General features: G+C 42.9%; 1 protein-coding gene across 2 annotated transcripts in view; it reads left to right on the top strand.

Moving 5' to 3' along the window:
• The window catches only part of LOC133963007 (plexin-A1-like), a 178,333-nt gene that overhangs the window by 141,419 nt on the left and 9,597 nt on the right, over positions 1–27,317 (top strand). The window contains exons 13-27 of one of the 2 annotated variants that reach the window (XM_062398223.1): positions 1,139–1,290; positions 4,170–4,293; positions 4,412–4,548; positions 7,294–7,461; positions 10,217–10,310; positions 11,250–11,486; positions 13,231–13,374; positions 14,780–15,014; positions 18,618–18,760; positions 20,152–20,408; positions 22,616–22,682; positions 25,578–25,724; positions 26,071–26,230; positions 26,735–26,838; positions 27,129–27,225. In XM_062398223.1, coding sequence (XP_062254207.1) covers positions 1,139–1,290; positions 4,170–4,293; positions 4,412–4,548; positions 7,294–7,461; positions 10,217–10,310; positions 11,250–11,486; positions 13,231–13,374; positions 14,780–15,014; positions 18,618–18,760; positions 20,152–20,408; positions 22,616–22,682; positions 25,578–25,724; positions 26,071–26,230; positions 26,735–26,838; positions 27,129–27,225 — 2,266 coding nt within the window. Of the gene's footprint in view, positions 1–1,138; positions 1,291–4,169; positions 4,294–4,411; positions 4,549–7,293; positions 7,462–10,216; positions 10,311–11,249; positions 11,487–13,230; positions 13,375–14,779; positions 15,015–18,617; positions 18,767–20,151; positions 20,409–22,615; positions 22,683–25,577; positions 25,725–26,070; positions 26,231–26,734; positions 26,839–27,128; positions 27,226–27,317 lie in introns of both variants that reach the window. The other variant, XM_062398222.1, reaches the window with a different exon arrangement.

The raw sequence follows: 27,317 nt of genomic DNA, 5'->3' as shown, positions 1-27,317 counted from the left end.
CCAGGTCTGACAAATTAATCAAATTGTTAACCAACTGCATATTGTCTTGACAGCACTGACCTTTGAAAGAATAATTGGAACCATAGTACAAAATGGGGGATGCTCCGCTAAACTATGCCACATGCATTGCTGCTAGTTGTTTGATTGGAGCGGATATTTCATGATTTTCCTGAACATTCGCTTTAACTGATGGCATTACTCAAGTTGCCATGTCACAAGAACCCTGGCATCTCCTATTTTGTGAGGATGCCATTCAGAGGTGGACTGGGCCACATTTATCCATATTCTTTTCACATTGTGAATGCAAAAGCATCCTGGGACACCCTACTCAGCTGACCGGGGTTGTTAGTGTCATTGTAGTCCTGTGTGCGATCTTCTCTTTTTTACCCGGCACAAAACCGAAGTTATTTATGGATCGATATTTCTATACAGTGGAACTCATACTTAAAGGGGAAATGTTTGACTGAGAGCAGGAGTGTGAGCGTTATCGATGACAATTTATGTTATGCTTCCCTTATGGCAAGTGAAGTCAAAATGTGACCTTACCAGCACCCCCACGCCACGACACCCACCAGGCTGCAACAAATGACCCCACCCCCTTCCGCCAGGTTCTAATCCAATTAGCTTTAGCCCTAATTATGCTAGTAATGACTGATTACCAGCGGGGCCATTGTCTGCGTCGGGGCTGGATGAATGGGATCGTGATTAGCGTTGGGCTAGCCTCGAATAGCCATTAGCACCTCTGCACACCTTTCACGGACCTCCAGAGGAAAGAAAGGGAGCAGAGGTCGTTGTGCGCAGTAATTGTGTAGAGTAGATTAATCGTCACAAGGTTAAATGAGAGATGTAGGCGAGGGCTTGATGGGTGGGTCCAGGTTAAGTGCGTGAGTTGGCAGGTGGTGAATGTTTGACTGAGTTGAGGTGGAGTTAATGGATCCAAGGTCATTTTTCATCTCACTTAATGAGGTGGCAAGTCTCTGATTCATGCAGAATGGGACATGACCGTAATCACTTAAGCAAACCATCATTCATGATAACATACAATATATGCTCTGTGACATATTGTTTTGAGTAAGTTGATTGTCACATGTGTTGTTCTGGCTAACGTATGCCCTCTTGCACTTGTTCTGCCTCACAGCTGTCTCCAGAGACGGGGCCCAGGCAGGGAGGAACCATGCTGACGATCTCCGGCGAAAACCTGGGTCTGCAGTTCAAAGACATCCAGAATGGAGTCCGAATCGGAAAGGTGACCTGCAACCCCCAGGAGGACCAGTACATCAGCGCTGAACAGTACGTTGACACTATCTCTGTCCTCATCTCTCATCTCCTACCTCTCACTCTCAAGCATCTTGTTTCTTAGACTCTACTTGTCCAATGTTGACGTGACGCTGAGGACCGAGTTCAACCCTGAAACTCTCTCTCAGCTTCAGTCAAGCCTGCAAAGGTTTTAGTGAAACATTCTCTTTCAATTTAACCAATTCCTCAGAAGAGGGCTCGTGCTGTGTTTTACACTGGTTAGTGTGGACCGTGGAAATGTGGTGGCAGCTGAATTCAACTCAGAGTACAAAAACTTTGCGTAACCACCTCGATCAGAATTCATTTAGAAATTTCTGGGTTAAACTTAATGACATTTGAGGTGGGTGGTATATATCATCTAAAAATGATTCCACAGTTGAAAGCTTGTCATGTAAACGCTCCACCTAATTAAGTTACTTTAACTGCTTTCTGGACAATTGAGACTTAGACTTGGTGCAGCTGGAATGAACTTAACTCTGATTCAATAACCGTGATAGTATATTACGGGAAAATGTGTGCAACAGCAGTAGGTAATCATAACTCTTAAGTTCTCTCTTGAGTTTTCGGTTTGTTGGACATGACTGAACTCTTTGTCTTCTGTAAATGGGTTGCCTCATTTCAATAATATTCTTTAGCATCCATTTAAGTTATAACATGGGAATCCTCAATTAGATTTCATTCGGCATGCAAAACAATTGGCAACCACAGCCAGTGTGACGCTGGTGCCCCATTATTACAGCTAACCAGAAACACTGTTTTTTTTTGGTCCGAGTCAGTGAAACTATTTAATGAGTCACACTCTGTATTTTATGTAGAATTAATTTAGAAGCAAAGATACAATTTAGGATGAGGAAAAATTGGGGACACTCGTCACAGCTGGAGGTGTCCTCAATATTCTATTTCCAACTATGGAGCTGTCATTTGTACCCAAACGCTCCATTTGCTGGAGTTGTGTAGCACAGTCCCAGCAGATTCTGTTTTCTCTCTGCCCCCTCACTAAGAAGGAAACAGAAGAAATGTGACTTTGATGGTTTGGCAGACAGCACAACGCAATGCTCTGCAGCTCTCACCAGCAATGACAGGCGTCCCCAAAATGGGTTAAGATAAAATGGCAGTGACATATCAGCCTTGATTTATAATTTATATCCTCATATAAATTGTCTCATTCACACAGAACATGCTATTTGTATGTGTGCTTCTGCTGCCGTAGAAAAATATCAGGTGGTTCCATGTTCCATGTAGTAACTCAGGTGGTTCTTCACTGCACATTAATTGTGTCCGGGTGTTCACATTAAAAACCACAGAGGTTTCAAAGTTTAACCCTGTCCGCCCTGTAAGGCTTCGTTGGCCTGTTGCCATAGCACCAAGAGGAAGAGGAGGAGGTGTGCTCGGCTGGCAGTGATGCTGTCATGCTAATTAAAAGTGATGTTAGCCATACGGTGCCATTAGTGGCCTTGTTCCTCTCGTCATCCCAGTGACCCTATCCGAGCTGTAGCAGAGCAGAAAGTATGGGGTTGTGGAACTGACAGCATGGGTCAAAGGTCAGCTGCCGGAGAAGGAGGTGTACGGATTGTCGGGCAAAATGTAGACACATTGTTCTTGTTCCTGCTCGTTTCATTTTCTCTCTTCCAGCAGTTGTGCTGCTTGTAGCCTGCCCACCACTCCCTGTTTCTTAAATTGAAACAAAATGTGTTTTTCTTTCTTTCCTTTGGTTTGCTTGTGATTCACCTCAGTGAAATATTTACTACATGGATTTGATTCCACAGTGAGAAAAGTAAATCATTTCCATCAGTGAGAAAAACAGAATCCAGTGTTTCTCTTTTAATTATCGCCTTATAAGTATTTTCTCTGTGACAATTTGAAAAAGGTTTAATTTTTCACGGACACATTTCACCTCAGATGCTTGATTGAGTGAGGTATAATTGATAATGTTATCCTCTTTACAAATGCACCATGATCTTTCTGTCTATCTAACCACGTAACAGCTCAATGTAGCCACCTGTCATCTGTGCACTAATGATGCTGAAGCTACTGCCTAACTGAGAGTTGTCCAGCATTTTAATCACGGCCCCTGTCATATTGGGATACCTGGGAATAAATGAAAGGGGAAATAAAAACAATAGAGAGGCACACAGCGCTGGAATGTGAAACTCATCGCTGCCGCAGCGCTGCAGTTGCCATGGCCACCTGCAGGGAGGCTGAAGAGTTGAGATGTGTTGGAGACGTGTCGAAGATGAGCTTGTTCAGTTAATCAGCCTCTCTCACTTTAACCGTCTCTCCCTTTCTTTCTCCCCGTTTCTTTCTCCTCCTTTCTCTACTTCCCTCTCTCCTCTGTACTCTCACCCTTTCTCTTCATCTCATTCATTCGCTGCGGCTAATTAACAGTCAAGTGTGTCTCCAGTGGGTGAAACATGAAGTGTGTGTATGTGTGTGTGTTCTCCCTCTGGGCTACACCGCCACTCCTCCCCTTACTCAATCATTTCACCGGTGGATTTTCATTTGGCCAGCCGCGCCCAGGGCCAAGTGTGAAGCTTACAGTTCTAAAGATCCACTAATGCAGACACACGCGCGCGAAACTCCCTCTTTCTTAGCACTGCAGATTTCCACTAATAAAGCAATTCGGTCAGATTTGTGTTATTCATATGAATAAGGCAACTGAACTTGTTTATTCTGAGCTACTGGAATGTTTTCCTGACTTAGAGCAGAAGAGAAATGCTGCTCTCTTTCTGTTACCCCCCTCTGTTTTCTTTTCTTCACTAAGTCTTCTAAGTTCTGGAAAATCTGTCTTATTCTTACGTAAACACTGAGAGAAAACTTTGTGATATTTGTCATAATCAATCTCTTTTCTCCATCTGTGTGTTTCCCTTTTTCAGGATTGTGTGTCGGCTCAATGATGCAACAGGATACAGGGTGCAGGAGGCTCAGGTGGAGGTGTGTGTGAGGGACTGCATTCACCCTGACTACAAAGCAATCTCAACAAAACCCTTCACCTTTGTGGTGAGTGTAGCTACGGCAAAGCTTTATGCATGTTTTTTAATACAAAATTCTGTTTCCCTGGTCAGGCCAATAAGTCATGTTCCACCTGCCTGTCCTCTGTCTGTGTGTTGCTCCTCAGTCTCCGTACTTTACACGTGTCCAACCTTCCACTGGCCCGCTGTCTGGAGGAACCAGGATCACCATTGAAGGCAGTCATCTCAATGCAGGGAGTGCTGTAGCTGTGAAGATAGGACTTCACCCTTGTTTGTTCGAGAGGTAAGTCAATTTAAACTACCCAACACCAGTGTTTCAGGTGAAGTGCAACATATCATTTTCTTAGATTAGCTGTAAATGTACAAGTATCACTATGAAAATGCATTTTTTTTATGGCAACAACTTTACATTTTTTACTTAAGTCCTCCTTGTTAAGTAAATCCATGGTCTTTGATGATAAACCTATCACTCTGGCATTCAGTATTGATTTTTCATGGAAGACTTTTTGAGATACTGTTTTGTCACTTAGTCACAAATGTCCTGCTGCTTGTAGACGTATTTATAGAGGCTTAGATCACTGGGGAAATTGACTGTTTAAACTTCCATTGTGCTGTTCTGAAGGCAGGGAGTGAGTTGTTCAAAGCTTTCTCAACAGTGGAGAACAATGTGCATGTGACATGACTGTTACAAGATACACTATTATCAAATTTGGCTGTTTATAATTCTGAAGCACAGAATTAAAACGTCCTTCTGCCACAGTTTCTGTTAAGTAGCTACAGTAATTCTGTTTTCACCTTTTGGTCAGGTACTAGAGTCTGCATGTTCCTTCTCTGTGTGCGTAGGTTTCCAGGTATTGCGGCTTCCTCTAACAGCCCAAAGACATACAAACTGGGGTTAGGTTCATTGAAGACTAATGGGATGAGATGATGGATGGATGGATTTGCCACAGGTCTGAAGAATGTAGCTAGTCATACCAAGACCTGCAGCACTATACAGTAATTCACTGTAATTGTGAGAATGCCGGTGTAGTTTTACTCTGGAAAACTGATGTCGTTGTTCAGTGTTGCTGTGAAGGACTTCAGTGCATGGCCCACATTTGGTAAAACATATGACTTCAATTTGAAAGGGAAAAGATATGGTGCTGCTGGTTATTGGTAACTCAGATTTTGCCATCTTTGAGCATTTGGTTTTTAGAATGATCTGCCTATGTTATCTTCTGTTGTCACTCACTCTCTGAGAGGTTGGGCCAGGACTTCAAGGAGAGGAGACATTGATCTAATTTGATATGACGCTTAATTCCTCGAGCCAAGAACTCTATTGAGTGTGTTCCTGGCAAACTGACAGAAAACTGAGCTCTGGACTTAATCCACCAATGTTTGGTGTCTCGTAGATGGAAGAGAAAAAAAACATGCTGAGAAGATTGCTGGTTAACAAAAGCAATGTATATACTGAAAGGCTATAGACTGAAGATTGTCATGTTTTAGCTTTTCTTGATTCTCCCTCGTAACAAATTCTAGCAAATGCTGGTGTTTTTGTTATAGTGGTTTCTTTCTTTCTCTTAGGCAACAAGTCACAGGTTAAACTAATGAGCTTGGACCTCTCAAGTTCTTTTCATATCATATCAAAAGAAAAGTAAAGGCCAATTTAAAGCTCTATAGCACATCTTCAGAAAGGTGAACATAATAGTCTTGGCCTTTCATTCACTGAGCAGCAATAACCTTTATGACCAAACTAATGAACTGGTTGAGTCCATCTCTTTAATGTGTCTTCGTATTCAGTGGGGCCTCCGCTTTAATCAAAACCTATTTACCCCGAGTCACACATCCTCTTATCTCCCTCTGCAACTCCTTTTCTCTCTGTATGCCCTCTTGGCTTTCTTTTGTGAGGCTGCAACCTTGTCAAAAATACGTACGGGCACCACAGGCTCTTGACAGCGACAGTGTTGTGAAAATGGTTTCCGTGGAAACACAGCACTGGTGGAATGTGGAAAGCCAGTTTTTTTTATATTGTTCTTAATTTTATCCGTCTATATTCATCCCCTCTTCATCCCCTCTCAGTCTTAGGACATTGTTGAAAGTGCCCCCTGGGAGACAATAGGAATATGTGTCCGGCTTTTTGCTCAGTTGCCAAACTCCACTCCACCGCAGCCCGCCAGGATAGAGCTGCCAAGATAGGTTTCAACTTCTCCATCATCTTCCATCTTTCCATGGATTTCAGTTTCACAGCAGATACCAGGGAAGGATTTGTGTACAGATACAAATTTCACATGGCGGCACCAGCCATATAAATCACACACACCCATTTACACACATCGTAACTGCAGGATGTCAGCAGACGATGAGTGACAAAACCTCACCCAATGTTAAACTTCTCGTCCTCACAATGTGAGCACACCTACTCAAAACTCACAGGTAGGCATATCCCTGCTGCTTGGCCATCGGTGTCTCCCCCTGGCAGGGGGGAGGGCACAGTGGAAAGAGCCACTGGAGTAGAGCACAAAGTTTCTGGCAGCTACACAAAGTTTCCCAGTAGGACACAGCTGGCCGCCTGTCTGCTACGGAGGGGGTTACATCACACAGAAACACTACCAGCCTGATCTGTCACTTCAGATCTATTAGCCAGAGAAAGCGCAGGAGGGAAGGAGAGAATGACAGAGAGTGATAGATAGAAAGAGAGAGAGAGGAGCTTTGAAGTATACAGCAATCTGTGATTCGGGCTGATGAAACTATGGATGGATGGAGTGAAAGATGTTGGCCTTGTGGATTGGTGACTGTCACCATTTTGCGTGTGTGCATCAGGGTCTTCACTTGCTTTTTTATGAGATCTGGTAAATTATTTATGAATTATTTATCAGATGCCCTAAATAAAAAAAAATCTTTGTTTGTCTCAGAAACTGCCAGAGTGAAATATTCAAAGTCTTCCTAGAGTATTGTTCCTTTGAGCACACAGTCAACTTAAAGAACCTTGAACCAAGTTCAAACTTTCTCCCTCATATTCACCTCCTCCCTTCATCTATTGCTCTTCCAGGCGGAGTAATAAGGAGATAGTGTGTGTGACCCCGGCGGGACAAAATTCAGGAACCACCCCAGTCATGGTTGACATCAATGCTGCTGAGCTGAGGAACCCAGAGGTCAAGTTCAACTACACAGACGATCCGACCATCCTCAAGATCGAACCTGATTGGAGTATCGCCAGGTGAGGTCCCAATCAGAGCAAAGATGAACCTCTCCTATGAATGTGACAGAGACTAAAGTGAATGATTAATTACTTGAAAAATATACAGCCTACATGTCAGACCTAAAACTATATTGTTTTGCTGCTCCATATAGCAAACATCATCAGACATCATTGTATAACGAATCTGCATATCACATGATTGTTTCATTATCTATAATTTACATCAACTTAGCTTTTCATCTGCAATTCTGCTTGAAGTACTGATCTGGAGAGCAGATACACATGCATAAATACTTTATTGATCCCTGATGGTGTGTGCTATACATTAATACTACTTTTGTTTCATAACTGTAATATGAACTCTACAGTATGTGATAAAAGTATTATTCTGCTGGCATACACTCCCTGTCTGGCTCTGGAAAAAAGAACGAACTGAACATTCCTCTCTGTTTTTACAGTCATCCTGCTTTTCAAAGGAATCTTATTTATTCTGTGTATCTTTATGTTTCAAAAGTAAATCTTTAAGAGCAGGAACAGCAGTGAAGGAGGCTCCTGAAGCAGTGCACTCCTTGTTGATGAGCTGCAGCAGAGATGTATCTGTAAATATTATTTGACTTATTGAAATGAGACTCCATAGCCACAGGAAGATTTCCTGTGCAAACACAAGCTGTGTTCAGGAGGAAAAAAAAGCTTGGAACTTCCAAATGCTAATGGGCTCACTGGTTTGACCTAGAAACTCCTCTACTCCACAGCTCAGATATGAAGCCAGCATGCACACAAACACAGACACACACACTTTCTCAATTACTGAAAAAGTATAGTTCTAGGAAGTTGTAGTACATTATTCATTTTTTTTTATTTTTTCTTGTTGCTTTAATTTAAAATCCTTGAATGCTGGTATCCAGGTAATAGATGCCTCCAAAAGAATAGATGGAGATCACAAAGCAGCAACACACTAAATTACAGCGTAACAATCCACTACTGCATCATTGCAGGGGGTTGAGGTGAAAATGGGGGCCACGTTTAAAACTCTGCGGGGAGACAGAAGTCTGTCTTCATGCGAAAGAGGTGTGAGCAGATGAGAGTCTCATTTGGAATGAGATGAATGAAATGTTGAGGGTAGGCGAGGGGAAGGCGAATGAAAATGTTGGCTCCAGGCAAGGGGGGGAAATAACCCCAGAGCCAGGCTTGTGTTTAGTGTTTCACTCTGCCCTCCCAGAGGAAGAGGTGCATGGTTCTCCAGGCCAATCACGCTTTTTATTTACCAAGATATTTCGTCGCCGCTTCCCTTTTGGTGACCCTGTTGCCGGGGATATTTCAAACAACACAGAGCCGCCCTTGTCCTAAACACAGATCTGACATAACTGAGACTTGCTCCCCTCAGTTCAAGTGGAGGCTCTACTAGCTAACAACACAGATACGTTTTGTTTACAAACTGTAGTACAGTCTACACAGTACATCATATAGTTTACTCTGTAATTGTGGAAATATCGAGCACTGACACAAATCCACTCAAAGCAACTTTTACAGCTTTTTAGCAACTGCAGGTTAACCGTTACCTTAAATGAACAACTTCAGTTTCATTTTAGATTCTTCACCAAATTAGCATTTGGTGAAGTGCTAATTATTTCATCGATGTCCGAGACTGGCCTCAACCGCCTTACTCTTTTAGACACCAGCTTGATGTGACCGTAACAAAATAAAGCCATCTTTTAGGATGTGGATGTTTTTTCATGTCTGCATCTACTACATGTTTGTTTAGATTTCAAGATGGAATCGATGTAGTTGTCTAGTTGCATTGATCACAAGTACTCAGCTGCTTCTCAGATACAAAACACCCAAGCCAATGATTTGTATCCATGTAAAAAAGGCTTTAACACTTAAACAATATTGCAGAGTTTTGCTCGTCTTGTGTCACTCTCTGTAAGAAACCATGCTTTACATCAGCCAGTATCATCTGAATAATATGATGTGGGGTTCTTAGTACATTGGTTCCAGTGGTGACTCACACTGGGCTTCCAGCCTCGCCTGACCCTACTGCAGTTTTTAGGTTGTATGCTAACTTATTTAGCTGCTGTCAGAACACTTTACATCAGTAAAGTTCAGCATCTAAGGCCAGTGGAGGCTGTCAAGAAAGCGGTATGGGGTAATAGGACTCTCACCCATATTACCCATGTCTCCACTGGTCAGCGTCGCATAGACCCGAATAGGTCACAGGTGTAAAGGTTAGGGAAAATGTCAGATCATTGACAGGCGGCACAGTTTTAGAGTGCATCTCATGCTGAAAAAAACAGGGTGTGACTTTAATACACTCTGAAAATGTCTCCCCTGCCTTTCGAGGGTTGGCGTGAAGAGGCCAAAAGCTTCTGCTCTCAGGAGTAATGCTACCCATTCGCTTCTTCTTCCCCTCAGCCTCCATATCAGTTTAAAGAAGCTTTTAGCATTCATGCCAGGGCTTTAGCGTTAGTATCATTACCCTAAAATGGGCTTTCATGAATAAGCAGGCGAAAGGCTACAGCAGGATCGAGCATTAATGGTGAATCGCCAACTGGAGGGCCCTCTTGCCTCCCACAGAGAACAGATTTATTAACATTAATCTCTACTGATAGGTCTGCTGAATAGTGTATGCTCTTGGATCCTGCAAGAGTAAAGGTGCAGCAGGACAGACATGAATATGTGACACAGAGTTGCACATGTTTTTTTTTCCTGGTACCATTGTATGATTATGTTTGTCTTGATTTTCTCTATAATTTGTTTTGTTGCCTTTTTATAGCGGAGGAACCATGTTGACCATTACTGGGACCAATCTGGCAACTATCAAGGAGCCGAAGATGAGAGCCAAGTACGGATCTGCCAAGTCAGAAAATGTGAGTGGTTGGACCCAGACACCCGCACACAGTCTTTAGTTGACAAAACAAAGTGCAGTGACTTGACTCGAGTAGAAAGACCGAAATAGACACAGAGGTCTCTCTCTCTCTCACACTACTGTCTCCCTCTTACTCTCTGTGGAAAAACTGATCTGCAGACGCTACACACACATTCCAGAAACACAGGCACACAGACGCACACGTTTGACCCGCCGGTCAACCAGCCAAGGGCCCATTTTCTGTTTGTTTTTGATGTTGAATTTCCTTTTAGCAGTTTAACCTTTGAAATGTCAACCAGCAATAAAGCGGCTCCGGCAAATCCCCCCTCTCTTCACCTAGCTCCACAGGGCTTAGCTAACCTTTCTCACACTTGGGCTCTTAGCTGAAAGTAAAAATATCCCGTCTTTTTCCCTTTGTCCCCCCCTTCGTTAAAATGTTTGACACCTACAAATATGATTTTGTTTTGTTCTCCTTGGTGTGCGAGCATGTGATGTGTAGTTCATAATGTAAGAGGCTAACATACAAAGGAACTATGCAGAGGTCTCTTTCGCCGGGCCGCATTATGGTTAACAGCGAGTGGCTGACTTCTTCTGCTCCACTGTGTGTCATTACAACCTAATTTGTTCTTCGGTGACTGATTTAAGTGTCGAGCACCACAGGGGATTTCCGGATGATACCAACACTGATTACAACACTGATGTTATTAAGCCAGCCTCTTCCTCAATCTGTTATTACTCATCATTTAAGCACTCACATCAAATAACCTTGTTTCTTTCTCTATATATTCATGATTATGAATTTGTTAGAATAATAATTAGATTTCTTTGCAACAGTGTCAATGAGGTGGAAAGGTTTTAATAAGAATTTAGCTGTTCAACGTATTTGATCTCTTCTTCTTAAATTCACCTGCCCTCCTCCTCTCTCTATCTCCCTCTGAAGAACTGTACGGTTGTCAACAACACTGTGATGGTGTGTCTGGCGCCCTCTGTGGCCGGATCTGACAAAGGCTTCTTGGAGGCGGGCAGCAGTCCTGATGAGATCGGCTTTGTCATGGATGATGTGCGCTCTGTGCTGGTGGTAAACGAGACTTTCAGCTACCACCCAGACCCCGTGTTTGAACCCCTGAGCCCCTCAGGCATGCTAGAGCTGAAGCCCAGCTCGCCGCTCATACTCAAGGTAAATTGCCTCGTGCTCTTAGCATTGATCTGTTTTGGCCTTGTCTCTACCTGGGTTTGCTTTACATCCATCAGGTTCTTTCTCTCCTCATCAGGTTCTTTCTCTCCTTTGTTTTTCTCAAACACTTGTTTCATTCTCTCTGTGCATCTCCTCTTTGTCTATCCTATCATCTATTCTGTCTTATTTTCTTCTGGTTTTTCCTGTATGACACCTGTCAAACAGGTATGACACCTTTCTAATGTTATTTCTCCCGCGCCTCCTCTTCTCTTTCATGATCTAGAAAATACTTCTAATGTCTGTGAAAGAGAATGATGACAGGATAGACTCTGTCATGGCTTTGTAGCAAAACTTTTTATATAAGGTCATTCTATGAAGATGTAAAAAAAAAAGAATGTCATTAAAACCCTCACCAGGACTCGGGCACAAAGTCAGGGTAGCAAGATGTTAGCATTTAGTGGGCACATTACAAGAGCAATATTGGAAGACATCAGCATGCAAGAAATGTTGAGTATTATCGACTATGTTAAAAGCTCAATCCTAATAATTATTTTTGGAAAATGCCGCAGGGACCTTAGCATCCAACCGACTGATGAGATGCTGACAGGCATTTGAAATAATTTCCTCCGAACATTCCTGTACATTCACTTTCCTCCCTGCTATGACAGTTTTTCTTTCAACACATCTTTCCCTCAGATCTGCCTCAACCTTGAAAGATGTTGTTTCTCTGCCTGCTGTCTCCGACAGGGTTTGGAGACTGAAAAATTATTTTTGAAGCACTCACATTAAAATCAGCTGCAAAGGGAAATACTGGTTATAAAGTGGACCCATACGTTGCTCTGCCACCTGCTCAGATATCTATCAATACGTCTGAAGAGAGACCTCATAGCTGTGTTCGCTCTTAAGCCGTAGAGGAAGTACACATTTGAATCCTGAGTGCTTTTTGAACCCACCCCACGCTATATTTTGTCATTTTACCTCTCCCCTTGAACTTCAAAGCCTTTCAGGAGCAGGCTACAAAATGATCATGCAATTTCATGGGAAACAAAAGCCTTTTTACTCTTGGCCAATCAGGGGGAAGTTTTTGAAATGAAAAATCGTGCCTCTCTTCCCCTGTAACTCTAAATATAATTCAATAATGAAAAGCTCTGATTGCCCTACCATGCTCCGGGTAAAGAATTTGAGAAATAAGCAGCTCAGAAATGGCATCCTATTAAATAATTGCAGTGAAATTAGATGTTCATCAAGATTTGTCAGCAGTTAATTCCTCATATTCCCTAAAGCACAGTGAATTAGGATGAGGAGAGGAAGGTAGAGGTAGCAGAGGAGAGGGGGTGGGCTCCAGTATTTATTTACTGTTCTTAACAACCCAATCACACGGCCGCCACATTTTTGGACTTCATTTTTAAATGTGCTTCCTCTAAAATTTGAATATAATACTTTAATTAGTGAAAGTCAAATCCTTTATAGGTTGCAGTTCAATTTCTGAAAATGATTATCTGTCAACTTCAAAGAGATCCACTGTTGCTACGGTTACCTGCAGTTTTAGAGTACTGATTTAAAGCTGTCGCTGAACTGTTGACACCTGCCAGTCGATCAGAAACAAGTATATTTTTTTCTCTCACTAAATCTCTGTTGGGGTTGTTGCTTTTGCATTTGTACCCTGTGAGCATCATTCTGTTTATGGAGACCACCTCAGACCTGAACCTTCTGTAATTAACCAACGCATGTGTGTGTCTGTTTCCAGGGCCGTAACCTAATCCCTACAGCCCCAGGAAACACTAAGCTGAACTACACGGTGCTGATCGGGGAGACACCCTGCATTCTCACCCTATCGGAGAGCCAGCTGTTGTGTGAATGGCCTAACCTGACCGGAGAACACAAAGTCACTGTAAGTAGAACTTAAATGATTTTTTCAGGACTGTTAAGCTTTTTCCCATTGTGTGCTATGCCTCGCTTCTTTACATACAGATACAGTTATATAAAGCCTTATAAGATGAGCGTCACATCCCTCTGAGTTACAGTCTTCTATCCTAAGTACCTGTTATTTCATCATCTCCTTGCTTCTTCCCTTTTACCCTCTGGAGCATCTGGCGTTTACATTTTTATCAGCGTGTCTTCTACAGCTCCCGTTCCCTCTGCTGAGCTATTCATCCATCTTTTTATGTCAATCCACTTCCTGCCTTTTCATTCATTCTTTTCATTCTTTCCTTCCCATCCATCAGACCTAAATCTCGTAAATTACTCTAGATATCTCTTCCCCCATTCCCGTAGCTGAACGCACACAAACAGACGCACACACACAACCTGTCTCTTACACCACTGGCGGTGTTTGTGACTGTATTTACGTCTTAGGGGCTTTTGATTGGTCTCGTTTGGCTGCCATCCTCCTTGGGATTTGAACAGTATTGATATTCAATAGAGACCAAAAATGTCTAGTGGGCGTGAGAGGTCTGTGCTGTGTCTATTTTTACCTCCCTCCATTTAGTGTTTCATAGACAGAAGCCTGTTGACGATGGAATAAAAAGGAAAAAAAATGTAACAGAGAAAAACACATCCCTCTTTTTTTAATTCACGTGCTCTGCAAGGGAGAACTGTTTTTATGTGATATGGTTGAGCGTGTGTGTAGCCCAGATATAGTTTTAGTGGAGTTTGAGGCTGCATTTGGCCTGACTGCAGAGCTTGGTTTGCCAGTATAACTGCAACATGGGATTAAATATTGGCACCTTGCATGCCATTTTTTGTACTATCATATTGGATTTATAGCAGTTGTGGCCAGGTGTAGGCCGAACGCTTTGTAATCATGACTTGGAACGGTTCAGTAGCTTTTTTCGAAAAGTCTTGGCTGAAAACCACAGGAGATAGAGCCTTTGCCGTGAGGGCCTCTAAAATTTGGAACAATCTGCCAGAAGAGATTAGACTAGCAGAATCCGTTACCTGTTTTATCTCTCTTCTTTAGACACATCTTTATAAAAAGCATGTATTAAATTATCTTTATTATTATAATGTTTTGCTCTGATTGTTTGTGAATTTCATATTCTTTGTTGTAAAGCACAATGTTACTTGAAAAGTTATTATAAATATAAATTGTTTCATGACAAAACAATGTCATGTTTGTGCATGATTCTGACAGTGTAAGCTCCAAAGTTGGTGGCAGCAACTTACTTTCTACAATAAACCGTTCAAATATCATGGAAACAAAACCTGCTGTTTTTTTCTATGAATATGTGCAGTGCCATTTATCCACCTGCTCAACATACAAGGTTGCAACTTTTCTATTTATTTGCTTCTACTAGGTGCGTGTTGGAGGCTTTGAATACTCCCCGGGGACCCTGCAGATCTACTCAGACAGCCTGCTCACCCTGCCTGCCATCATCGGTATTGGCGGAGGTGGTGGACTTCTCCTGCTGGTCATCATAGTGGTGCTGATTGCCTACAAGCGAAAGTCTAGAGATGCCGACCGCACCCTCAAGCGGCTTCAACTGCAGATGGACAACCTGGAGTCCAGGGTGGCCCTCGAGTGCAAAGAAGGTGAGTTTGGACAGAATCTGGCCACAACAGGAGGTTGTAACTCTAGCTGGTGAACTCTGAGAAGGTTATTTATCTAATTCTGGTATTCTCCGTGTAGGTTTTCATAATCATTTTTCAATTTTTCTCCCAAGATAACTTCCTATAAATCTCTCTCTCATTGCACCTTCACCTCAAAAGCAGCGCAACTCCCATTCAGCATTCCTGTCCATTTCTCTCTTTGCTCCCCCAAGCCTCCCTTAACTCACTTTGCCAACTGTCCCCCTGCTGTTAGGTGGCCACAGTGTCTATGCGTGAGTGTGAGTGTAGGTGTGTGATTGTGCATGTGTGCGTGGGTGTTGGTGTTGGTGTGTTTCCAGAGGAGTACTTTGATCTGAACCAACCACCAGATGTTGGCTCTCCACCTCACAAGAGAGCCGCCTGGCTGGCCTCACTACCATCCACACTGCGAGATGGAGGTTAGATAGATACAGGGCACAGAGGTGGCCAATAGTGAGAGAGGACAGGTTTGAAATAGAAAAATCCTAGGGAGAGATAGAACAAACACATCATCACATTAGCATATATTCATTGGACAGGAAACAGTGTGGATCAGTTGGAGCCCAGTGATGCTATTGTCTTGTCTGCAAAGAGAGATGGGAATAAACGGTAGAACATTAATAACCAGGGTAATAGAGATCAGTTCAATCTGTCAACTGTTTTAGTGAACCGCAACTTTAATAATAACATATATTCACTGTAGTAAATAGCAGGGATAATTGGTCTGCAGGTTTGTTGATTGTTGAGGTTTCACTGATTGCTGTTTCCAGCAGGAGGAGAAGCAGTCCACAATCAGATTAAGAATATATACAACATTATTGTTGCCTACCTTGCTTTATCCATTAAAATAGACAAAAACTATATGAAATACAAAAAAGGCTACACGTGTGCCTGAGACTGACAGATGTACAGATTGAGTAAGTTGACCTAATTGAAGAACCACTTAATTTTTGTTAGTTTGAGGGGAGCTCCACTCAAGGCAGCTTGAGGTAACATTAGTTGCCACCAACATATCACTCCTCAAGTCTCTGATTGAACCGTCGCCAAGTTGAATTGCATTTTGGGAATGTTTTGGCAAAGAAGAAGAGTAGGTGTAATAAAGACAAGGCTGAGCCAGCTGCATCATTTTTGATAATTTTTGGAATTTCCATTGTGAGTCCAAACATTTTACATCGATGGAGAGCTCTTAAAAAATCTGCCACTGCAGTTTGTGTCTAAGTGATGTTTTGTGCCTCAAGCTAAAAAGAATGAAATAAAATGGCAAATCAGTTAGATTATTAAATGCACACTTCCAATACAGTCCACTTCCCAATTTTCCAATCCAGACTAACTACACTTGGTTTAGTTTTATAAATCCACACTGAGATTAACCCCTGAAGACATCATTAGTAAGATTATACTAATTTTAAAGTGTAAAATCTGTGGAGCTGTGGAGTGCACTTTAAACTGTACAGCACATTTCTTTCCTTGAGTCATGCAGGACTGTGCCACTCATCTGCTTAGTTATTGGCTCACGCCACTTTGCCTGACACTCAACTCCTCGTCTCCTGCTCTTTTGCAACTACCTTCAATCACACAGCGGGTCAAGTGATTGGCTGGGGTGTGAGGCGCTGAGTCCAGGTGCCCTAACCCTGTCTGTCCTCCGCTGTCTGGAAGACAACAAGAGGATGGATGCAGTGAGGGGGTTGTTGTGAGGGAGATAAATAAGGCGGATCATTTGTGTGTGTGTGGGGGGGGGGGGGGGGGGGGGGGGGGGGAGATGGATTTGAAGATTATGAGAGAGGAAATATAAGAGAAGGGGAAGCAGAGAAGAGTAAAGTCAGGGACAGAAATTGTGGGGAATAAAGAGTGGAAGATAATTTTAGATAAATATTAGGTATTAGTAGTGGATGGGTGATCAACAGATTGAAAAGAGAAGAAGTTATAAGAATATAGAGAAGACAGAAAGAATATAAATAAGTGATGGACAGTACGAAGGTGGAATTAACTCTTTTTTGTTAATATAAATGTTGCAGAGAGCAAAGATATTGACTTTAAAGATAGAATGATGAAAAGCAACAGAGTGAATGGATTGGGTACTGTTTAGAGTCAAAGACTGATTAGAGATGCAGAGACTGATGGAGGGCCTAAGAGAGAAAGAACCGAGATAGATGGAGGAATGTAGCAATAGCAAGGGAGAGAGAGAGGTGACCTCCAAGATGACACTGAAGGGAGGAGAGAGGGAGAGAGTGCAATAGGAAGAGAGGGATGGGGTGACGCAAACCATCTGTTAGTCTGGGCTTCAGTTTATTTGTTTGGACTGTGTATCCATGTGTTGGTGTGTTTTGGATGATGCTACAGGGCACACCGACTCTCACACACGCTAATGGAACTATATAGCTGCTCCTCAAGGGAGTTTTATAAAAATCCAATTGAGGCAGTTCACCAAAAGCACGCGCTGTGGGCACTATTGTGTGGATATGAGCGTGAGAATTGATTTGACCCCATTTGTTTCCTCTACATTTGACATGTGAAGCCAGTGGAGAAAACGGAGTAGGGTCAGAACACACAGAGCGGAGAATGTGTGGAAACATTGACACATGCCTTCACATAAATCATCTGGGCACGAGGTTGTGCTCGGCTGAGGGGCAAGACAAGAAGAGCGTGTGTGTGTTTGCTGGAGTACATGCATGTGGGGTGTAAGCGTGTAATGTGTGTGCACTCACAGGCTCATGTTCCTGCATGTGTGCAATTCCATCCTGAACTCCCCTCCAGCCACTGAGCAGCAGACCACTTTCCTCTCCGTCCTCCCTCTGCTTCTCCCCTCCATCTTTCTCTCCGCCTTCAGCACAGAGCAGTCACATATTTCTGCTTTTCTCTGCTGCTACTCCTCCACCCGCCTCCATCTTTTCCTTACCTTTAAAATGTTGTCTTTTACCTTTCTATAGCATGGTGTTTGTGGGAAGCAGGTACACGGAGACACAGATAGTCAAAGTAAAGCTGGAGAGTCGGGAGTTGAGGTGTTTTAACTTGTATAGCGCACTCTGAGCTGTCCTTGCTTTCTTTTTGTTTGTGTTTCCTTCAGTCTTGATTCTGAAAAAAATATTATTATAAGTTAAGAAAACAATCTCAACATTAGAGGTTGTATTAATGTAATTGCCCCTGACTGCTGTGTGTGAATGGGATGTCTGAGTGAACGAGAAGTATAGAACCGCTCTATGAATGGGCAAATGTAACTTGTGTAAAGCTCTTTGAGTGGGCATAAAAAATAAAGCATTGCTATATAAATTCAGTCTTTTTCTATTTTCCATTTAAATACAAACCACACGGCCCCGCAATGTGTTTTACACCTTGTGAATTTGTAGTTTATTTAGGATAAACAGAACCTGGCCTGATTCATAAAGTGTCATTAAATGGCACTTTTGTGCTGGGCCACCACTTGCAGAATGCATAACACCAAACTGAAGATTTAAAATCTGTATATCCGTAGCAATTATTTTGTTATTTAAGTCTGTGTTTTCGTTATTGGTCAAATCTGTTTACCAACCTTATAACATTCACATATCCTTGTCCTTTACTTTCGTGCAGCTTTTGCAGAGCTGCAGACGGACATCCACGAACTCACCCAGGAGCTGGACGGAGCTGGAATCCCTTTCCTGGAATATCGCACCTACGCCATGAGGGTCCTCTTCCCCGGGATTGAGGACCATCCTGTGCTCAAGGAGATGGAGGTACGGGTCAGTAGAGAGCTCTCTGAACACACACACACACATACACACAAACAGTCTGAATGAATGGAAGTTGATCTTCGTGTGTGTGTGCATTTTTAGGTGAGTGATTATAAATGGTCTTTTTCAAAGAAGAGATTTGAAGAAAGGACTGTTTTTGGAGCATGATTACAGAGAACGAAACGTATTACGTTATTTTAGAGGAAGATAAACTATGTTACATCTCTGACTCAGCTGAGTTAGAGGTTGGACTGAGTTAGAAGAAGAAAGTTCCAGTACTAGTAAGAAAAAACACTTTTCTTTCTGGCCATGCTCCACTTTGATGTAATACAGAGAAGGGACAGTTCTTTTTTGGGGAGTGAGCAATGCCTGAGCTCCACTAAAACCGGGTGCAAGTGATAGATTGCTTCTACAGGACAGAGCCAGTTCGAGGCTCCTGAGAAAGCAATGTTCACACGTTCAATAAAACACTCTCCCCTCCGCTGCTGCTCATTCCTCAAGAGGAAATACTCCCTCACTCACGTGAACCTCGCATGAACTCACATGAACTGTGTGGACACCATGTGCACGTAAATATACCAGGGTTGCATGCCCACACTAAACCTGTGTGTGGGAAAACAGTGCACCCATCATCCCTGTGTAGACATTAGTCTGTCACACACGTTACATGGAAACACACACTTGCTCTGTGCTGATATGCATGTAAGGGGGCGGGTGCAGGGAACGAGCTTTGAGGCGCGCAGTACCTGCCCAGGCTATCAACTGTATTCCAAAGCGATAGTGTAGCTCACCATTGGATTTTCATTTGTATGGCCCAGGCAATCACAGGCCACAGTAGTGCGCTCGCAGGCAGATCAATTTCTTATTACAGCATGAAGCTCACATTCTTGCTTCAAACCTCCGATCCTCTCCTTCCGAAGGGGGAACGGCGGAAAGGAGGGGCAGTGAGGGATTGAGGGAGGTGAAGAAAGGAAGAAATACAAAGAGCAGATATAATTGTGAATGGGAATGTGTGCCTCTTTTCCCAATGTACCCTTCATCTGATATATCTTATTCTCACACATGCTCATTAATCTATCTCTCAACTATAACTCAAAACCAATTCTTTTCTCCACATCCTCCTCTTCATCCTGCTCGCAATCCCTTTATCTGACTCTTCCTCACTCATTTCTGTGTATACCTGCCTTTTCCCCCCTGATTTTCTTTCATGCCCCTTTATTTAACCACTTCCCTTCTTCCTTTCACTCCTGTCTCTTATTCTACCTTTATTCCCTTCCTCTTTCCGTGCCTCCATTTGGTTTTGTCTTCCCTGTGTCCACCAAATTAATGCATTTCCCTCATCCAACCATCTTCCACACTCCTCACCCTTCTTCCCACCATGACCTCTCCTCCAGGTCCCCGCCAACGTGGAGAAGGCTTTGACGTTGTTCGGCCAGCTGCTGACCAAAAAGCACTTCTTGCTTACCTTCATCCGCACTCTGGAGGCGCAGCGGTCCTTCTCCATGCGAGACAGAGGGAATGTGGCCTCCCTCATCATGACAGCGCTGCAGGGGGAGATGGAATACGCCACGGGTGTCCTCAAGCAGCTCCTGTCTGACCTCATTGACAAAAACCTAGAGAGCAAGAACCACCCCAAGCTCTTACTCAGGAGGTATGAAAACTTGCAAAGAGACTGAAACAGGCTCTGCCTCTACACAAAAACATGTCTTGTCTACAAGATTGGTGTTTCCACACTGAGGGTTTAAGTTTGAGGTTCTGTGTTATATGTGTTCAGGCCTTTTTGGGGTTAGGATGTCTTGATGAAGTGACGGCCCAGTGAAAGTGTGTAACCTTAAAAAAAACGGGAAAAGCAACAAAAGCATCATGTTGATAACATAAGGAGATGATGCTCTGTGAGCGAAGAACAGTGATTGTAGCTTTTAGAGGTTTACACTGTGCATGGCGTTGCCTTGTCCCTATCTCTTTATTCTGTCCCTGTCAGAGAGGATTACACCCCTGAGCACACACACACTCCCAGTGGAGCAGCAGTCAGACGCAGAAACAGTCAGTCGCTCTCTCCCCATGCACATAGTGTGAAAGGTGGGGGGGGGGGGGGCATTGGGTCGAGGAATTCAAAGGGAGAGAAGAAGTGAGGCAGTCAGGAATAGAGAGACAAAGAATTGGCAAAAAGGAAATATGTGCATTGATGTGCAGTGATGATTGTCAGAAAGAGAGGATGCAATGATGATGGAAGTAGAAACACAGGATGAATATGGAGGAGGGGAAGAAAGAAAATCTCTTGGAAGATAGAGAGGTTCAATATATAGACAGAGTAGATGAAGAGCAAGAAAAGTGAAGTAAAAATGAACTACAGCAGACAGCGAGCCAGGAAAAGATACACACATTTAGGGAAAGATACAATTAGAGGAATGGCCTGTCTCCAAATAAATTAGAATTAGACATTAAATGATAAAAAAGTTATGGTTTTTTTTTTCTTCTTTGCTCCTTTTCCCCGGAGAGATATTTAATTAAAAATCTAATCAAATAAATGATTCTTAGTCAATGTGCCGGTGTGAAGCCTTTTCCAATCCCCTCTTGGGGCATACGGTCACAACACGCTGTCCCTGTTAACTACACCAGCCTCGGGAGCTGGCGTTAATAAGCTTGGCAATTATTTCACATGGTTCACCCTGTTTTGGTCTTTTCACTGCAAAAGACAGGCTGTAGAAATTTTATATTTTTAGATAGACTGTATGCACGGAAAAGAACAGGCCAACTTGATTTCACTTAGCTTGATTTGTTCGTTGTAGACTCAGAGTTGCCATCTGTGGACAGCAAAGCTTCATCAAACCCTCCTCCTGTAGCACATTTATAAACTTTGAAAAGAAAGGTGCTGGCACATATCCGCCATAAATATGACGATGTTAGAAGTCGCCCACCATCAAATCCCAACATGCCTAAAAGCGTGTTCTGTCCAGGTGTATTCGTCTGCCACGTCCTTTGTCCTCCAAACCTTCGCTCTGCCTCATCTTTCATCCGGTGTATTTTGCTGACAGCCATGAAAAAAACAATGCTCTACATACATCAAACAACACTCAGCAGTCAAACAGGGAGGCTCGCAGCAGCGTAGGAGTTCACGTCGTGTTCCTGCTACAGGCCTTCACAAGATTCACCAGCACATTGGCCTAGTTTCTCGTGTTTTCCCTTTATTCCTTTACTATTCCTCAATTGTCAAAAAAAGGCAGATTTTGAGAGCAAAGTTGAGAAGAACAACATTTTCTCATGCTGTCACATCTCAACTAAATGTGCCTTTCCTCACCTTTTGCACCTTGTGCTGTGCTAATGACAAAATTATTTTTATTTACTACAAGCGCGGCAGCCTGGCCTAGTTAGACGACGCAGTAAACCAGCAGAGGTCTATTTAAAATTTCAGATAGTTTGCATTCATTCCTCATTCATCTAAACAAGGAATGGATAAATAGACACTCTTCCAGTTTATCGCTTGTGTGACGATGGTGAAAAGTGAGAAGGTAAATCTGAGTGCGATGACAAATCTTTTGCTTTTTTTGTGGTTTTGACCTTCCTGCCACAACTTCCCATCTCCCTTTCAGCCTTTTAACCAATTGACACAATAAGTTCATTAATGACAACTTAGCTTTGTATTTATTTAGTTCACCAGTTGTATAGAGTTTTCCTTCATTGCATGGCTGGTTTTGTGATTAAAGAGAGAAGTTAGCAAATGATACTTGTGTTCATTGTGTTTTTCAATGAAGACAAGTGGGTTTATGTGTTTATTTCCTTTCACAGTCATCCTCTATTTTCCTGTTATTTCCCTCTCCTGCTCACCCATTGCCTTCTTTTCTTTTATGACTCTCCCAGGACGGAGTCAGTCGCTGAGAAGATGCTCACCAACTGGTTCACCTTCCTGCTTTACAAGTTCCTCAAGGTAATATTGTCTGGTACACAGACACACACAACTTTCCAGCAAAATGCCTCACCAACACACACACATGCACACACACAGCTGCAGCATTAGATAAGGCAGAGGCAGCAGACTACCTATCGCTTACCTCAGCCTTTCATGTGGTAAATTCTGCTTTCTCCAAAATGAGGAATGTGCAGAGTCTGAAGCTCCGTTCAGTCAGAGCTGCTCATGTTGTGATCGCTGTAGCCTGTCGCACTAACCTGTCCGCTCTTTGTGTCCCTTACTGGATTCTTTCAGAGCCGGAATACTCTGTGTGTGTGTGCGTGTGCGTGTGCGTGTGTCCCCCTTCAGAGTTTTGGGCTTAGCAAATGAGGACGCCAGAGATCTTACACAAATGCATTCTCTCATTTCTCTGTCTGTCTTTCTGTTTTCTTTCTCTTTTTGAATTGCTTTTTCTCTGATATGGAAATCAGAGGGAATTATTCAGGCTTAAACTGTGTTAAATTATTGTTTCCACACAGACTAACAAACACACACACACATCACACATTCAAACATCGCTGCAGTGGGGCCTTAAACCCCAGCCAGAATAGGTATTCTGGTGGACACTGTACCAGCCAAGCCCCTGGGGGTCTCAGCAAACATCTGTGTTTGTGAGTGTGTAAAGTGTGTGTGTGTGTGTTTTAGCCTCGTTTGTGAGACTGGTCGGCCATTGTTGGGTTAAGAGACAGTGGAGTGTGTTACCACGAAAGCAGTTTCAGATCTTTTATAACAGCTGTTAATGATTTTCACACAAGACAAAAACAAAAAGCAGCAAAAGGTTGACGAGTGACTGTGGAGAAAGAGTTTGGAAAAGGGGGAAAAAGGAGCCCAAGCGGTTATAAAGGGATGAGAGAAGTTTTTGATTGGAATAACAAGTTCCACAGAAAGTGAGAAGGGTGAAATGAATGGAATTGTAAAATGAAAATTGAAGTTAAGACTTGCTGATGCTAGCAGCAAGGTTACCAGCCTAGCTTTAATCTAACCTCTGCAAGTCAGCACCTCTCTTTCTCCCCAGTTTTTTTCAGAAGAAAAGCCTCAAACAATTTCAAGGTTCAGCCAGGTGTGAATAGAGATGAGTAAAGGTCAAGTAGTTCCTCAAAGAGAGGAAAGAGATGGAGCTTTTACCTTAGAAAAAAACCTTTATCCATTACCCTGCTCTAAGGGTTCACTTGTTCTCCTTTGCACTGACTTGGTTGAGAGTGTGAGGAGTCACATGGTTACGCTATTTCTGCTCCTGAGTTCCTGTCTAATGCTTCAGGTACAATTTTAGATGACTGTCTAAGGACGTGACTTGAACAGGGTTGTTATTATAATGAACTTAATATGTTGGGATTATGACACTAGAGTAAAAAAGACAGGCATAAACCTAAATAGTGAGGTGGCCACCAGCTCACCTGGCCGGCGCCCCACATACCGAGACTTCAGTCCCCCTGCTGCAGGTTTGGTTGATACTCAGACCTTTGATACACTTATTTAACAGATGAGGAACATTTTATGGGATGCATAGTTTCTTAATTTTTTCAAATAATTATAAACAAAGTCTTGTACCTTTAAATTTTTGTGTTGTTCAAATATGATGTTTTTTGGTCAGGGGTTCATCTCATAGCTGATCCGCCTGGTTTGTTCCAGGCTTAAAACTCTTTTTATAAAGATTTTCTTAAATGTCAGGTATTTACTTGTGGAACCACAAACATTCTAAAAGTGGTTGGTCACTGTTGCACTTTCTTGGTTTTCCACACTGGTACGAACTATAGGAGACAGACGTGCTGAGATGCAGTGCAGATACAGTGCTGGTTTGTATGCCGCTACATAGACAGGACATCTGCCTCTGTGCTGTGTTTTCTCCATAGGAGAAAGGCGGTGCTAGATTATCCCACAGAGTTCATCTGACAGCTCAGCAAGAGGACTGACATGTGTGTATCCATGAACACTCACAGCCGAGGGGCGGAGAGCAGCACTCGCAATACACTCCCTCTGTCCTCCAGCTCGAAAGTTGAAAAATTGTTAGAAAATGGGAATCATTGGGTAAACGGCGTTCGTTTGAGACCAAGATCATTTAAAAAGAAATCTCTAATATAATGCATTTAAAGTGCTGATGTATGAGCAGGCAGTGCTGAGTTGTCAGGCCAGCAGAACAAGTGAGTGAGAGAAAGAGGGAAGGAGTGAAAGAGACAGGGGGCCCAGCATCCCAGCGCTCGTTGCCTGTTTGACACGTCTCACGCACCAAAGTGCTTCTCCAAGCGTTTTTCACCCCTCAGTCATTAACCTTCTATTAACTCCTCCATCAATTGCCACTCACTTACACTCACACTTTCTCTGATTTCTCCCTTTTTGCTCAGTGACATTCACATGGAAGCACACACAGACACACACATGCACAAAGACGCACACACACGGAGAGTTATAAATGCTATTTTCCCCAAAGTATAGACACAGGGGAGAGGCTTGAGTGCGTGAGAAAAGTGTGTATGAGGGAGTGAGAGAACGCTGTGTGTGTGTGTGTGTGTGTGTGTGTGTGTGTGTGTGTGTGTGTGTGTGTGTGTGTGTGTGTGTGTGTGTGTGTGTGTGTGTGTGTGTGTGTGTGTGTGTGTGTGTGTGTGTGTGTGTGTGTGTGTGTGTGTGTGTGTGTGTGTGTGTGTGTGTCACCCCCTGTCAACTTTCAGCACTCTAGCCAACACAGGCCATGGCCTCGTCCTTCAGCGCTCTGCCTGCATTTGGCATCAAGAAGATGAGAACAAAATAAACTAAACTAAAAGCTATATGCACTTTTTGCTGTTGTTTACTTTTTATTGTAATAATAAATAATAAATATAGTTGCATTTGGAGTTTGTATTTTAACAATCAGTCTTTCTCCCCCTCCTCCTCTGTTTGCAGGAGTGTGCCGGTGAGCCTCTCTTCATGCTTTACTGTGCCATGAAGCAGCAGATGGAAAAGGGACCAATAGACTCCATCACAGGAGAGGCCCGCTACTCCCTCAGCGAGGACAAGCTCATCAGACAGCAGATTGACTACAAGACTTTGGTCAGTATGCGCGCACAGACAGTTGCATGCAGTTCATTTCATTTAGTCATTTGTGTACAGTAATCTAAATCAAAGACCGTTTTGCAGTTGTTGGCAAAACCTGATTGTCGGCAACTCCACAAAACATCCTCTGAGCATAAAAGCAACACGACCTCTGATTCTGATCAAATGCTTTTACAATAATAATAAGAAGCTCAGTGTGTACTCATCTGCAGTTAAATATCGATCGTAATCTGTGTGGTTTTCTCAGGTCGGATATCATCAATAGTTAATGCTCCCAGTCTGTGCTGACCTCCTGCTCTAAATATAAACTGTGGCTTTTGCCCTCTGACCTCCACCTCTGTAGACGCTGCACTGTGTGAACCCAGAGAATGAAAATGCTCCAGAGGTGACGGTGAAGAGTCTGAACTGTGACACAGTGATGCAGGTGAAAGAGAAGCTGCTGGACGCTGTGTACAAGGGAACGCCGTACTCCCAGAGACCGAAGGCTTCAGACATGGACCTGGGTAAGGGAGGAACTTACATACACACATGCACAAACACTTGCGCACACACACACACAAACACACCAAGGCACAGGTGCACTCCTACAGGGGGTAAAAGAGGGAATCGTTTCAAGGGCTCTCTTAAACAGCAGGGGCCCCTTCAGACAGGAGAGGTGATTCTGTTCAAAAATACATTTTAATGAGGAGCAAAAAGTCATTTAAATTATGCAAATTATACTAATTTTAAATTGCATTAGGTCACTGAACATAACTATCTGTGTCCTTATTTAGCTGTAGATTGATTTGCGTGTCTGAAAAGAGGCCATTGTATCCAGAGTCTCTACGCAATCCATTCCCCATGTCTGTCTTCATTCCCTCATAGTTTAAAATGCAACAAAGACAATAAACACAAACACCAACAGGGCAGGATATAGCACACAGTTACAAACAAACACAAACCAAGAAGACGATGGTAACGGCCTGGTTCTGTGAATGGTTCTCACTCTGTGTTATCGTGTGTGACAGAATGGCGGCAGGGCAGGATGGCTCGCATCATCCTTCAGGACGAGGATGTCACCACTAAGATCGACAATGACTGGAAGAGACTCAACACCCTGGCTCACTACCAGGTAACTCACGGCTCAGACACAACATAAATCCCATGATGCTTTGTGTCATGCTGGAACAACTCCACATTGATGTAGTTGCATATTGTTGATACAGTTTTAGGTGGAAAGTGAAACACTAAAAGTTATAGAATGAGATGCATGTCATTTAAATAAGTCACACTTTTAAGTATCTAAGAAAATTGGCAAAAGTTAAAAAGCTGAGCACAGTGGTAATTGATGTGTTTGAAATATAATCTTGCTGTTGATGTTCTCTGCAATGTTGACTGATTTTTTTTTAAATCCTGTTTAAGGTGACAGATGGATCGGTTATCGCCCTGGTGCCTAAACAGAATTCAGCCTACAATATCTCCAACTCATCCACATTCACCAAGTCCCTCAGCAGATACGGTACGAGAGGAGGTGTGTGTGTGTGTGTGTGTTGTGTGTCTGCGTCTCTTTACTTAATTCTCTGTTGACACAATGCTGAACTGCATAACTGG

The sequence above is a fragment of the Platichthys flesus genome, chromosome 2 (assembly GCF_949316205.1).
Source record: "Platichthys flesus chromosome 2, fPlaFle2.1, whole genome shotgun sequence".
Lineage (NCBI taxonomy): Eukaryota > Metazoa > Chordata > Actinopteri > Pleuronectiformes > Pleuronectidae > Platichthys > Platichthys flesus.
The sequence above is the reverse complement of the archived record's forward strand: the minus strand, read 5'-3'. Positions and strand labels throughout refer to the sequence as shown.